The sequence below is a fragment of the Oreochromis aureus genome, linkage group 12 (genome assembly GCF_013358895.1).
Source record: "Oreochromis aureus strain Israel breed Guangdong linkage group 12, ZZ_aureus, whole genome shotgun sequence".
Taxonomy (NCBI): Eukaryota; Metazoa; Chordata; class Actinopteri; order Cichliformes; family Cichlidae; genus Oreochromis; species Oreochromis aureus.
This window is the reverse complement of record NC_052953.1, coordinates 12,595,991-12,610,139: the sequence shown is the minus strand read 5'-3', so window position 1 is coordinate 12,610,139 and position 14,149 is coordinate 12,595,991. Positions and strand designations below refer to the sequence as shown.

The window sequence follows — 14,149 nt, the reverse complement described above, 5'->3', positions numbered from 1 at the left end:
AATTCACAATAGGCAAGTTCATATAAACTACTTTCAGAATGAGATTTAAAAAAAATAAATAAAAATCCCTAAATAGTAATTGTTGCAGGACTGCAATTTAACTGCCAAATAACACAGGTACGCAATCAGCTCGTTGCAAATGAGCTGCACTCATCAGCACAGACTGTCTCATTGACTGGACCGTGTTGGAAATCTGTATTCATTTTTTTAAATTAGATGAAAATTATTTAAAAAAACCTTTGCCAGTCTGTAATAGTTTAATTAAAGTCTGTTCTGTTTTTTCGTTTTTGTTTTTTTTGTGTTTTAAACATCTGAAGTGATGTTTTTCATTGAAGTTTATTCAGTTGGTATTTTTAAGAAAAAAAGCGATAACTGGCTGTTTCTGATGTTTCAAACTGAATCCTTGATAAGGGGTTGCTACTTCTTTAAACTGTAGTTGTAACAGCAGCAGTTTAACTTTAATTAGTTTAGTGCTTGCTGCTGAACTAAAGACTGAACTGAACTAGGCTGTCCTGCAGCAGGCATAATGTCGTCTAGACTTTGAGCCCCCAGACTAACATCTGGAGGGGATGGTCCTCATACACATGTGCATGCTGTCACATAAATTGGAGATGAAAGCACCAACACAAACATCTGGTGTGGAAATGAACAACATGGCACAGGCCTGCAGTGGATCTGCAGATCGAGTTACCATGGTTATAGATCCTTCAAATGTCCAGCAGCTTGTGTATTTTGGGATGATTTAAAATAACCACAACAGTTGTCTTTGTTCCTTCTTGCCTCACTCTTTCTTCACTGCTTTCCCATCTCTCTATCATAGTCTCTCTTACAAACATGAATACTTTCCCTGTTTTTGTCCTGTTATGTTTGCTTTTACATAATGTGACATTTCATGATTATAAAACTGCAGATTTTGATTTTGTTGTGTAATGGCATATACTCAGTTTCGGTTCTCTCCTCTCTCACTCCAGTTCCCCATGTCTCTCTTGTTTTTGTGGTGGGGGTGAGATGAGGGAATGACACAGATTTCCGATCATCACCGGCAGACAGGCTGCTGGGATACTTTCTATTCTATTCCACATCTCAGAGATGATTCACAGCACTGAGAGAGTCATAGGCTGGGCAGCACTGAGCTTAATTAAGTGCCGTCATTTCTTGTGTTGTATGTAGTATTCATTGCTTAGATTAATAACTCATCATGTGACAATATTAAGGGATAGTGGTTTAGTATGATGTTCTTATTTTTGTAGTTATGGCAGTGATTTCTGTGATAACACTGAGCTAATATTTTGCATAGAGGAAATTTGTAGTGCCCACAGATTTTAAACAGAGCCAAAGGAAAATCACTAGTAGCTTTTAGTAAAATGATTTAATGGAACACTTTGTTTATCAAATGTCAGGAAAATACACAGATATGAGAATCACTGCCTTATTGATTATGCTTTCTTGAGTAGTCTCCCCTTGGAAGGCTTATGCTGATCCAGGAAAAACACTCTTTATTAGACGGCATCAACGAGTCACTTTGGCCCAGAGAACGTCTGCTCATTGTGTTTTTTTTGTTTTTGTTTTTTTTTTGTTTTTTTTTAAAATATCTGTAAACCTTAGGTATGATTATGTGGGGAAAATCCCATTAGATCGTCAGTTTCTGAAATATTAAGATCAGCCTGTCTGGCACGAACAAGCGTGCAACATCCAAAACCACTTATGCAACTCACCATTGTGATGTTCATTTTAAACTTCAGCGGGTCGTCTTGACCATGTGTACATGCCTAAATGCAATGAGTTGATATAATGTGATTGGTGGATTACATATTTGATAACGAACAGTTGAACAGGTGTACCTAACAAAATGTTGATAATTGAGTGTGAAGAGTCTAGTGAAGATTTAAACTTGGTAATAATCGGCAAGAGAAAAAATAAAGGCAGAGCTGCAGGTAAAGAGTGTTGAAGGAGTTGAATGAATTGCTTTTGTGAAGTTTATTGTTGAGCCTTCCTGTCATCGTGTTAAGTCACAGCCTCAAGTAGAGGTAAAGATTAAGAAGCAAATTATCTAATCCATCATCACATGCCTCAAAGATTGGCAGTGATAAAAGGAACTGATAATGATGACAAATGGTTGTATGATGCAAAACGATTACTTCAAGCTCCTGATGGAACACTTGACTCACATGTAAGATTTATTTATTTTTATTTTTCCCCTGTATTGTTTCTATTCTGTGGTCAGACTCTTATAAAACAGTTTCATTCACAATGGAAACCTTTTTGTTTTCACAGGAATAAGATAATTAATAGATAATTAGACTTATAAGCAGAGTTAATAATGGCCTCAGTATCAGAAACAAATTGATATCCATTCATAATTTCAAGTGTTTAAGTAGAAGGCCTCCACAATAACAAATGTCCCACCATTAACCTCAAGGTAATGAAATCTAAGCCCCTGCTTAAAAATTTATGACTCTGAAATGAAAATCAACATGCCAAGAAGAATGAGGAATGCTGCCACATTTGGTGATATTTTCTTTGAGTTATTACCTATAAGAATAACAGCCAGGACATTAAGATTCAGGTTTTCATAAAGTTATCCTTACACAATGAAGTGTGCTGGACAGAATTACTTGCCTTATTGTCTCTGTACGACTGTTTTTGAGTCATTTAGCAGAGGCGATGGAGATTTTTGTTATACAATTTAAATTACAATCTGGTCCTAACTCTTTAAAACTTGTCTGACTAGTTTGAGATAGCTTTTACATACATTTATATGAGTGTGCTTAAAGTGTCTTTAAAGTTCAGCTGGGCCCTCACTTTTCTCATAAGACCAATTTAAGGTGCTTAAGACGTGCACTTTTTGAAAAGCCAGAAGGCTTGCAATACTCTTCAGCTCTTGCCGCCTTCCTGAAGCCATGTTTCAGCTGAGAGTCTGAATTACAATCGGCACATCAGTCACACTAATAACTCTTGCTTGTGATTAAATGCTATCTGTCAAATTAACTTATGTCTCACCTCCCTCCTCCTCCTTATCCTTGACCCTTTTGTGTCTCTCTCTGTGCTTCCTCCCCCTCTTCTTTTTTTTTTTTTTCCTCCCCTCACATCCTCTCTTCTACTGCCTCCTCCTTTCCCCCTCTCTTGCTCCTTCCACACAGATGCTCCCAACCGCCCAGCTTGGCAGGAGTGATGGGATGTGTCATCTAGGTATTACAACTATCCCAACATCTTACACTGCAAGCAGGAATATGGCTGGGTGGGAGAGGATATTTGGGAGGGCTTTAGGTTGAAAATGTCAAACTGAAAAATGCAACAAAATCCAAAACAGAAGATGAGCCGCAACAAAAAACGGGATTCACAAGCAACGTGGACAGCTGCTGACATTTGATAACAGTTTGATTAAAAATGTCAGCATGTAGTTTTTCATAGAGCAAATGGTTGGAAAACTATATGTAGCTACAGTATTAAACTGAGACCAGTATCATAATATGAGTGTCTGCACGATACTCCTGTAGAGCTGTTAAATCCTGTTAAAATTTCAGATCATTCAGGTAACAAGCAAACAGGAAATGCATCAAAATAATTGTTTTAGTTCATACTCCAGTCAAGATCTAGTGATCAGGAATGATTTAACATAAAAAAATAAGGTGTTACTTGATATTAAAATGTCTTTGAAAATCTTAATATATGCAAAATACTAATTTGAGGGTTTCTTTTCCCGATGTAGCGATTTAGAAATATACAAAATGCAGTCACCAGGATGCTCATGCCAATAGTACTGTCTTCTAGTGAGTGATGAGATGAAAAAGTACAAGTTCAATGAAAATTTGCTTTTCAACCATAATTCTTTAGACCAAGGTGGTACTGCAAAGTCTATTACACATATTTTGTGTAAAAAGTGGGGATAAAGGCAGTGGAAAGGATCAAAGGTCTAGTCAAACATTCCTGATAAAGCCACACATCTACCTTAGCTTGTTACAGATGGCAGCGAGGACTGGTTTCTTTAAAAGTGCAGTTAGAGGATCAACCAAGCCATAAAAAAACCTTTGGTTTCTAGTAATTATAGCATGTCTATCCTCCTTAACAGTGACACATACAGCTGCAGTCATGCAATATCACTTCACTAAAGTTTAAAAAGCTGTAACAAACTACAAAAATGACAACTGGCAACATAAACCACACTTACAAAAAGTGCTGGTGGGTATATTTTGTTTCCTGTGTGGAGATCTTCATTTCCTGCATTGGCACTCATTTATCAGACTTGATGTATACAGCAGTTTTCACTCAGTGAGAATTTGTCCGTGTGCTCATTAATACAGCTGTCCTAATGAATGTCACTATTATTATTATTATTTTTGTTCAGTTATGAAGACGTGTAAATATGCATCTGGAGTTTGTTTCTAGTTTATCACAACAAAAACCTATGCTTACATCTGTGTACATCTGTGACACTTATGTAATTTATATATGTTTACGTACGTTATTGTCACAACAAGACAGTTCATGCATATTAATTAAAATTCTACACAGGCCAGAGCACCATATGCAGGGACATGTGAATACATGAACACCTGGCTTTTGGCTGATAGATCACATGTAAAATGCTCGCAGGATTTTATCCTCTAATGCATTTCAATGCCTTAAGGGGTGTGTCAGTTGACCACAAAATGCACCGTTTAAATTTGTAAACCAGTTTAGGCATAAACAAAAAGGGATCGAAACAGAAATGACATTGATTTCAAAAATTAGTACGTATTGTGCACCATGCCTGCTAAAACTCCTTCTCTTTCTGCCTCCTGCATCATCGCTCATTGATTTTTGTTCCTGTTGTTATCAAATACTATTTTTCTTTTAATGGGCTCTCCTCTTTTTGCCTCTTTTTGTTTGTCCAAGACTTGTTTGCAGCATGGATTACTGTTTGACATGTATCCCTTGTTAGTTCACAAGTTATCTGGTTATTGACAGTCAGTGCAGGCTGTTTTGATTAAGGCAGGTTAAGCTGATCATTTTCTTAATATAGTGAAAAATTATCAGTATAATGGCCAGAGCAGTCTTGGGTTGTTTTTGTTTGACTAACGAAACAAAAAGGTATTATATTAGAACAAGACTTGGTTAACTTTTCACATATGAATGTAAAAGCAAGTAAAAAAAAACAAAGTGAATTGCAGGAAAAAAATATTCTGTCAACTAGACAGAAAACCAATCACACTGATAAACTTTCTGTTAGATCCACAAAGTTCAAAAAGGGTAATATTTGTGTCTTCTGGATTTTTAAAAGTAGCTTTGGAACTGGAATTACTTTTAAAATCCCTAAATGTAGGAGTGGCATAAAGTTACATGTGAACAGTTACAGCACTGAGTGTTGCAGCACACGCTGATTTCCAGACCTCTGGATAGTTTTCACTTCCCAAATCATCTGTGAACTCTCTTATCAGGATGTAAACAGATTATAAAGCTCTGATAAGAGGATCTTACTTAATTAGCCCTATGTCATCATTATTTCTTGTGCTTTTACAAAACTTCTTAACTTTGTCTTGGTTCTTCAAAGGACAACAGGTATTGATAATGCAGATCTTGAAGTGAAAAAGCAATATCCTAGCTAGTTAAATATGTCTTGAACAAAAGCTCATGATCCCTTAGTGAACAGTTTAATTTACTTGAGTTTTCAAAGTGCTTTCACTATCTGTTTGGCAAACAAGAAAGCAACAGGAGACAAAAAAGGCATTTAGATGTTCTCTGAAACCTAAAAAGGAAGGAATCCATTAGAATCAACACAAGATTTTTAATTGTGTCTTTGCTGTTCCCAAACAGATAGTAAAAGCACTATTATTGTGAATCAGACTAAGAAAAAAGAAAATAAAGTCTGCGAATTTGATATGCCACCAGACATTTTGACCCATCAGCCCCTGCAGTGCCCTGATTTTATCACAGGAATGTTGCCCTTTTAAATAAATCAAATATTAATCCCTCCTTATCTGTCTCGTTTTCTAAGCAGAAGAGGCACTCCTAAACGATGTAATCACCCTGAAGGATTCATCTGAAACCACACCACAGCAAGACCAAGGAGGAACAGAGAGCGACAAGGAAGACAAAGACACAAGCATGGGCGTGGGGAAGAACACCACCTCCAAATCAATGGACAGCAGCAGTGAAGGAGGAAAATATGAAGAGGAGTGCAAACATGGGGCAAATTTCTACCCTATTCCGGTACATACAACAATAAATAAAATGTTCCCACAGAGACCACAGCCACACCTAAAGCAAGCTTGTATAATGAAGACAAAGACGGGGGTTTGCACGTAACCTCATAGTTCCGATCGTCCTACATCTCCTCACATCACTCTTTTCTGACTCACGCAATCATATTTGGCATTGCTTTTTGTCTGGAATGTGTTGGAGCAGACAGTCACACACGAACCTCTTACTTCATGGCCACTTAGTGCATGCTGCTGCCGATACTTTTTCCTTCCGTTTCCTCTGTTTGTCCTCTTGGCACCAGGCCGCTGCCTTATGTAGGTCAGTGGGCAAAATCATAACAGAGACATTTATCAAACCTGATTTCCTCCACACAAATATGCTTGTTAATTCTTATAGCTCCCATTAAATTAAAACATAGGGTGTTTTAAGAGGTTCTTTTTCATACATGTTTTACTTCTCGCAGGAGATTTGGTCATGTTCTGTGCTTACAGGAGAAGTTATTATGCTCCTTTTTAAATTTATATTTTTGGTCTACTAGAATTGCGTTGGATGATTCAAAGATTAAAATAATTCTTATTTATTTTATACTCTATCTTACTGAAGCCCTTAATAAAAGCCATTTGGGATTCTTTAACACTAAGCCAACTGATTGACTGCCCCTTGCAATTAGGAGAGTGTGAACTGTTGTTCTCAGTCAGGTCTGTGCAGAGAGATAACCATGTTCCAGATATCTGCAGTTGCTAATCCTGCACAACCAAAACAACGAAACTGTCAAAATCAGAGCATTTAGAATCGTATGAAGTATGAACTTTTGCCTTGAGGTGAATACTTGCACATACACTGTCTTTTAGCCCCCATTTCTTCAAGACTACTAAAAGAACTCCTATCGTTAATTAATGCTTCATCTTAAATATGGCCAACCTTTATTAGTGAAAATTACAAATGATTTTCTTATGGCCACTTCACACAGGAAGGTTAATTATAGAGTTACCACATGTATCTGGTTTTGAACCAGGGTAGATCCCCGACATGTGCAGGGATCAGGTCATGAGGTCTGGGGACAGGCCGAGATCCCCTTGAGGCGTCTTAAGACTGGAGAGGAGAGAGACATTTGGACTAGCTATATGTTGGTCCCATAACAAGGCCCCAGGTAACAGAAGGACTGACTATTTATAATTATCATCATCTTTATTTATAAAGCACTTAAAAATGACCACAGCTGACGGAAAGTGCTGTACATTGGAACTAAATCATAAAATTACATAAGATATAAATAAAAGTAAAATAATTTGTAACTTGTAAGATACCCCATGTACTCTCCATTATTTACACAGCTTTGCAGATTAAGTTTCACAAACAGCATGAGTTAAAAATGACCCCAGCCTGTCCTGCATGCAATATAAAATGACTGTTTACAGTTAACGATATCCATATTGTTTCCATACAGTCTAAAAGTGTTCACATTGAATAAGGTACTTTTTCATTTTAGAAAAAGTTTTAATTGTATTTGCAGAATCTTTTTTTCCCTAAAGCAACTCTAATTTGGCACTTCTCCAGAATATTTCTATATAATGAAAAACTTAAAAAACAAAAAACAAAAGAAAAAAACACAAAAAAGAACCTGAAATTTCCCTCAGGAACTGGTGAAGATTTAAATAGTGCGAGCAAACATCCTTTCATGTCCTAAAAGAGGGGGGAAAAACATGAAATTAATTTTCATGTGGCTTCTTAATACTCTTAAATGTTTAAATAATCAGGTGACACAGGTTAAGCAAGGTATAAAACTCCGGTAAATCCTCCCATAGAACTTTGAGGGTGACCACGGAGCCAGCTGGTTTCCTGTTAGAAACTTAGATAAGCTTTGTTCCCTCTTTAAAATAACTTTCTCTGGAGACATTTACTGAAGCTATTCAGTGGAACACAAAGGGAAGTAAAACATGAGCCTGACATTTTGTGTGCATTTAATTGTAATGGGTGATCTGACATGTTTCCCTGATAACCTTCAATATCCACTCCACCGCTCAGTTTAATCTGGAGGCCTATGCATGCCATGTGAGGACTGTGGACTAAAAACTCTGGGTTTGGTGGGAACATTTGCATACTCTCCTGACTATGCAAACTACTGCTTTCTCTCCTCCTTGTTGCTGATTGCCACAGCATTTAGGTTAAGAACAAATGCAGCAAAGCCACAGTCTCGTACATAAACCTCAAATAAATATTCAATTATTGAAATTTGTTTGAATGGTTACAAGTTTGCATACAGTAGGAAGCACATGTCCATGTCCATGGGACTTAAGTGCATCCGGTCTTCCACACTGCGTAACATATAGACTGGCACACACACAAATAATGACATTGCTTCAGCTAGCATGTTGGCAGGCTGACAAAACCTACATTAAAAGCGAAAGGTATGAGCATTGTGCCAAACCTGCTTTTCAGAAACTGTGATTTTTGTTTTTTCCTGCATGCTCTGGCAAGTTGGGATAATAAAATGTTGACGTGAAACTCTTTGTACTTGTTTAGGTGGTGGTAAATGGAGTCAGCGGCGCCAGTGGTGACCAGGACACTGAGAACACAGAGCTGATGGCCATCTACACTAAAGATAATCAAGGAGGCGAAAAGGTAACTTCAGAGTAAAAACCGTCAAAGTGAATTCCCCATGAGTTTTAGTAGTCATCTTAAGGGATGGTTTTGAAAGAGCCAAGTCGCTATTTTGGCATGATGACTCAAAAAGCTTACTCAAAGTTCTTTTGTTGACTCTGTTTTTTGTTAGCCACACTCAGTAAAACAATTTCAGTGGTTCCCTTTTTTTTCCCAACTCATCTTTCACCTACATACTTGAGATTGTTATCAAAGACTGATTTAATAATAAAGCAAACGGCCCTCAATGCTGCACTGGGCTGAAGACCTAGTGATGTCTCTGTGATGTGTAGCAAAGTTTGCTTTATTTTCATTAATAATCACATCCAGTAAGTATTAATCGATGCTTTTCACCTTTTGTTTTGAGACAACAAAAATAAGTAAGCAAAGTTTTTATCTAGTCTAAAAATGCTGACCTTAAATGTTATTTAAAAGGGGTATGCAAATCTTAAAGAAGTCTTTATTTCTCTAAAATGTTCTTCCCATAAAAGGCTGAATTTGCACTGATGCCGTAGCTACAGGATGTAGATCAGGGAATGTATACCCATGTCTTACATTGTTTATAAAAACAAGCCAAAGTGAGCTATGACCTCCATTTCTACAGTAAGTGACAATCATGAAGCTTAAAACCTGTAATTATGATAAGTATCCATTCATGGGTTTTCCCTGAAAACAAAAGCCATATCATTATAAGTAAAACCCTTTCATGTGATTCACTATTTATAGTATAAACTTCTGCTGTAAACATGCTGTTGTTTTCAATTCTAATCTCCAAAATAGAAGTTAGAAAAATTAAGTTTTGTTGTTCTGTTTTCCTGGTTTATTTTTGTTTACACAAAAACTTTAACCTAATTGTAGTACAGAAAGATGCTGATGAGCTATTTAGTAGAAAAGACCAACTCATCAGATTGACTCCTTATCTTCCTCTGCGGTTCTCTGCTCTCGATGTCACCATGACACTGCACTTTTCTGTAAGAGGGAATGTTACCACCTCTGGTATTTTTCCATTCATAAAATTTCACAGATCAGCTCAGACATGTTCCACTGACGTAACATGTAGCAGTTATTTTTCTGTGAATATCATATAGCATACATGTAAAGAGAAGTGTAGATTAAAAGGATACAGTTTCTTTGTGTTTCATTGAGCTCTGTCTGAGACATTTAACGGTGCTCTCCTCAAATCTGCTCTGACACGTTTGTCTCTTGCACTAACGCAACATGTGGCAGTTATTTTCCTGTACATCCTATGAAAAGTACATGCACTGATGCAAAGAAAAGTGTGGATTAAAATGATAATAATACTGTTTGTGTTTCATTATGTGTGTAGAGCTCAATGTCTGAGACATTGGACAGTACAGACAGTATTGATGCAAGGAGGTCGGATATGATCTACACCATTGAAGACACCCCACCCTGGTATCTCTGTGTGCTCTTGGGATTACAGGTAAACCTACACATTAAATTGTTTTAATATGGACTGAGGATGTCAAATACACACTCTATGATAAGGGTGTGGCAGATTCTTTTTAAGCTATGTTTCATGTCAGTGACATCTATTTTTTTTTTTCTTCTGTCCCCTTAGTCCAACTGTGCCCAGGATATAAATCAGTTTAACAATCTGCCTGTTAAGAATGGTTAGCTGATCCATAAATGCAAAGATTAAATGAAAATAACTGTTCAGTTCACCTGAGACTTCTTTGTTTGAGTGGTTTGCACAGGTAAACAGGCTTTTCTTTAGATTTGGGAATTTCCAGGTGGAGCAAGGTGGGAGTGGAACTGGATTGTCCACTCCCGTAGTAGAGAATTGGATGACGGGTACCCTGATTTTAAATGGGGAAATAGAAACATATGTTCTGGGAATATGGTAACCGTATAAACAATGCAGGTAGTTTCATCTGAGGGTCAAAGACTTGTCATGATATTTTCCATTCCATTTTCCACTTATGAGCCTAAAGGAGTGATGGTGAGGATCCAAATTATAAAACTAAACGTTTGTTTTGTGTTTTGTTTTGGGGGGCTTTTGGGGAAGGGGGTGGACTAAATTTCTATAGTAAATGGTGAAAAAACCCCAGCAACGACTTTCTGCCATCTTGTCTTTCCAGCACTACTTGACATGTTTCAGTGGAACCATCGCGGTGCCGTTCCTCCTCTCTGAGGCGATGTGCGTCGGCTTTGATCAGTGGGCAACCAGTCAGCTCATAGGGACCATCTTCTTCTGTGTGGGGATCACCACCCTGCTACAGACCACAATGGGCTGCAGGTATGCACACACACCCCTCTTCCCCCGCTCTCTCATCCCTGAGTAACTGTGAGTGTGTTTAGGCGTTACATGAACTGAGTAAATGCATTACATCTTTTTAATTTAGAGCTGCTGATTAGTCCAATTTGCATCCACATAGATAAGTACTACCACATACAAGATTCATTTATCTTTTATGTGTAGTTTCTATCAAAATATGGGTGAGTAGCATTTTAATTTCTCTGTTTTCTGTGTGTTTCTGTAATATTTTATGAAATTGAGACAACATGTGGTTCTTCTATTGCATCACTTCTGGCCAAGCAATGTGAAAAACACAAAAGCAATAACTGATTAAACTCGGGCATGTATTGGTCAGTAGTGACTTTTCCAGGAGGGATGGCCTGTTTACCAGTTTAGATGTGTGGAGTGATTCGCTTTGACCCACTTTTTCAAGAATGTGTCGCGTTCCATGTCTTCATACTTGTTTTTCTGAAAATACAAAAAATTTAACTCTTCATTTGGTAACGGTCCCTCTGCACTATTTCTGCACTTTCTACTTTTGTTTGTTATTTACGACGAACATAAAATCAGACATGCTGTAATCGCTGATTCACCCTTATTCAACTCTTAAGGTTATATCACTCCTATCACTTGCCAGAAAATAATGGCTGGTATAAAATGTTATCTGTTGTCATGGATATTATCACATCTCTGGGGTCTGTGTTTTATTGAAAGTTGAGTTATGATGGCAAGAGGTGCTGTTTTTCTTTCATAAAGAAGGAGCAGTTGCACAAGAGAACCCTGGCTCGTTTTCTTTCTTTCTTTCTTTCTTTCTTTCTTTTTTTAATTTTTATTATTAAACCTAATCTTTCAATCCTGTTGTGGAAGATTGTTGATCTCGTTATCGTGCTGCACAGCAGCAGGAACACCGGCCAAATCACCTCACTCAGATAAACCCAGACAGACGCACACACTGGCTGTTCATTTTAACACTGACTCGATGACCTTTATTGATACTTTGATGGAAAAGAAAAAAGTGTGTAAAAGTAGTCCTGCCTCCTCCTTTTATTTTAAAAAATAGCACCTTGTGGAAAAAGATATACAGTCATCACATTACACGTGTTCACCTGTAAATCTCTAATCAAACAATCACATTAAGGAGGTAGTTAGTCATCCAAACATAATGAGGAACTGATGACATTTAACCCAGCTGTGTGACTTCGGTGGAAGCTTGGGTATTTCAGAAACTGCTCATTTACTGGGGTTCTACACACACACACACACACACACACACACACACACACACACACACACACACACACACACACACACACACACACACACACACACACACACACACACACACACACACACAAAAAAAAAAAAAAATTTCCAGAAAGGTTTGAGCTGAGAGAAAGTCACAGGTTACTTGTTAGAGCTAAGGTAGGGTAGGCATGTGAGCATCAACACATCAATCCTTGATGTGCTGTAGCAGTAGAAGGCTGCTCTAAGAGCGATACACAAAGGACGATTAGGAAAAATTATGCCTGCTCAGATGGTCAGTTTCTACTGCAACACTCTCATAAGCTCACGTTCTGGCGTAAACATGAAAACATGGATCTCACCTATGAGCTGTCAACAATTTAGGGATGCTGCTGGTGATGCGATGGTGTGTGGACCCTTTTTATAGCTTACTTTGAGCCTCTCAAGTCCACTTGAAGATCATTTAGCACCACAGCTTACCTCAGTGTTGTATTTGACCCTGTTGTTATCCTATCCACAATAACCATCTTCTAATGGCAGCTTTTGTCCGGCTAATGCACCTTGTCACGAAGCTCGTATGATCTCAGGCTGTTTGTTTTGAAGACAACAGTGAGTTTACTTGACTGAAATAGCCTCCGGAGTCACCGGATCTCAGTCCACTTCTGGGATGTGATCAAACAAGACACTTTCCTTAAGGTGCTGACTGCAAATCTGTGATCTCTGCAAGATACTATCATGTCCTCATGAACTAAAATCTGAGAAATGTTTCTAGAAGGCTTTCAGAAAGTTTTAGCAAGTCTGGAACTGGGAAAGTGTTCCCTAATTATAAATTGGTCCATGATTGTATGTTAGGAAACTCGGTGGCTGGCCATGTATTGACTAGGCAGAAAGTCATGCTGACTGTTTTCAGTTCTGATGAGTTTTTATCCTTGTTTTTTGGTTGTCCTCCTCTTCTGGGTCTGTACTTTCATAAAAGGAGTCTTTAGGGATGGAGTCACTGGACAACAGCAGAACTCCAAGTAAATTAAACCCTGTGATAAAACCCTTTTGACAACTAATGAATTAATAGCATCTACAGCTGATAAATTTGGCCAGTTCCTCCACTATTAACTGTAATACATGAAAAATTAACTGGGGCTGTCATATTTTAGTGATTGAGTCCTGAATTGTCACTGATTTGTGCAAGCTGAGCAAACAGCCTTGTTTATTGGTAATTTTATTAGCCCATTGTCTTGTCTTTTTTTCCACAACTTATTTTATAGATGGGTCATGTGGACATATAATGGGTCAAGCTGAAAGGGAAGAAGCTGCCCCCTGTTGGACAATGAGGCAAACTACTGCAGACGGTCTATACAACTTGCATTTTAACATTTGAGTTTAGTCCTCATTGCAGTTCAAATATTGATATGTTTCTGTGCTGGAACGGATCTGGAGACTACAAAACTGTAACGTTTCAGCATCGGGCTGAGATGAGGTTATTGTCAACTTTTGATATCAGAAGAAACGGACAGATTTTTGTTTTGTTTGTTTTTGGGGTTTTTCGGTTGCTCGTTAGTTGTTATAGTAATTTCTGTACAAATAAAAATGAATTTGCAGTGAACTGATGAGTTATAAAGTTTAGATTTTAATTAAATCTCCAGTACTACATGATGCTATAAATGCCAGAAAAAGGATCATTAAATATGTAGAGTGTATATATTTAATGATTGTGTAGTAGAGTGCTCCAGAACATCTAAAACATAAATCATATGCTCAGTTTTTGCTTTTTCATAGAAAAGACGGGGAAATCTAAATAGAACGCAACACAAAAAAGGGGAGAAAAAGGCC

At 37.6% G+C, this 14,149-nt stretch overlaps 1 protein-coding gene across 8 annotated transcripts in view; it reads left to right on the top strand.

Moving 5' to 3' along the window:
- Window positions 1-14,149, top strand: part of slc23a2 (solute carrier family 23 member 2) — a 39,361-nt gene that overhangs the window by 15,043 nt on the left and 10,169 nt on the right. For 2 of the 8 annotated variants that reach the window (XM_031727968.2, XM_039620326.1), the window contains exons 2-6: window positions 3,141-3,189; window positions 5,978-6,189; window positions 8,704-8,802; window positions 10,148-10,264; window positions 10,923-11,080. In XM_031727968.2, coding sequence (XP_031583828.1) covers window positions 3,141-3,189; window positions 5,978-6,189; window positions 8,704-8,802; window positions 10,148-10,264; window positions 10,923-11,080 — 635 coding nt within the window. Of the gene's footprint in view, window positions 1-3,140; window positions 3,190-5,974; window positions 6,190-8,703; window positions 8,803-10,147; window positions 10,265-10,922; window positions 11,081-14,149 lie in introns of all 8 variants that reach the window. The other 6 variants (XM_039620325.1, XM_039620324.1, XM_031727972.2 and 3 more) reach the window with 3 other exon arrangements.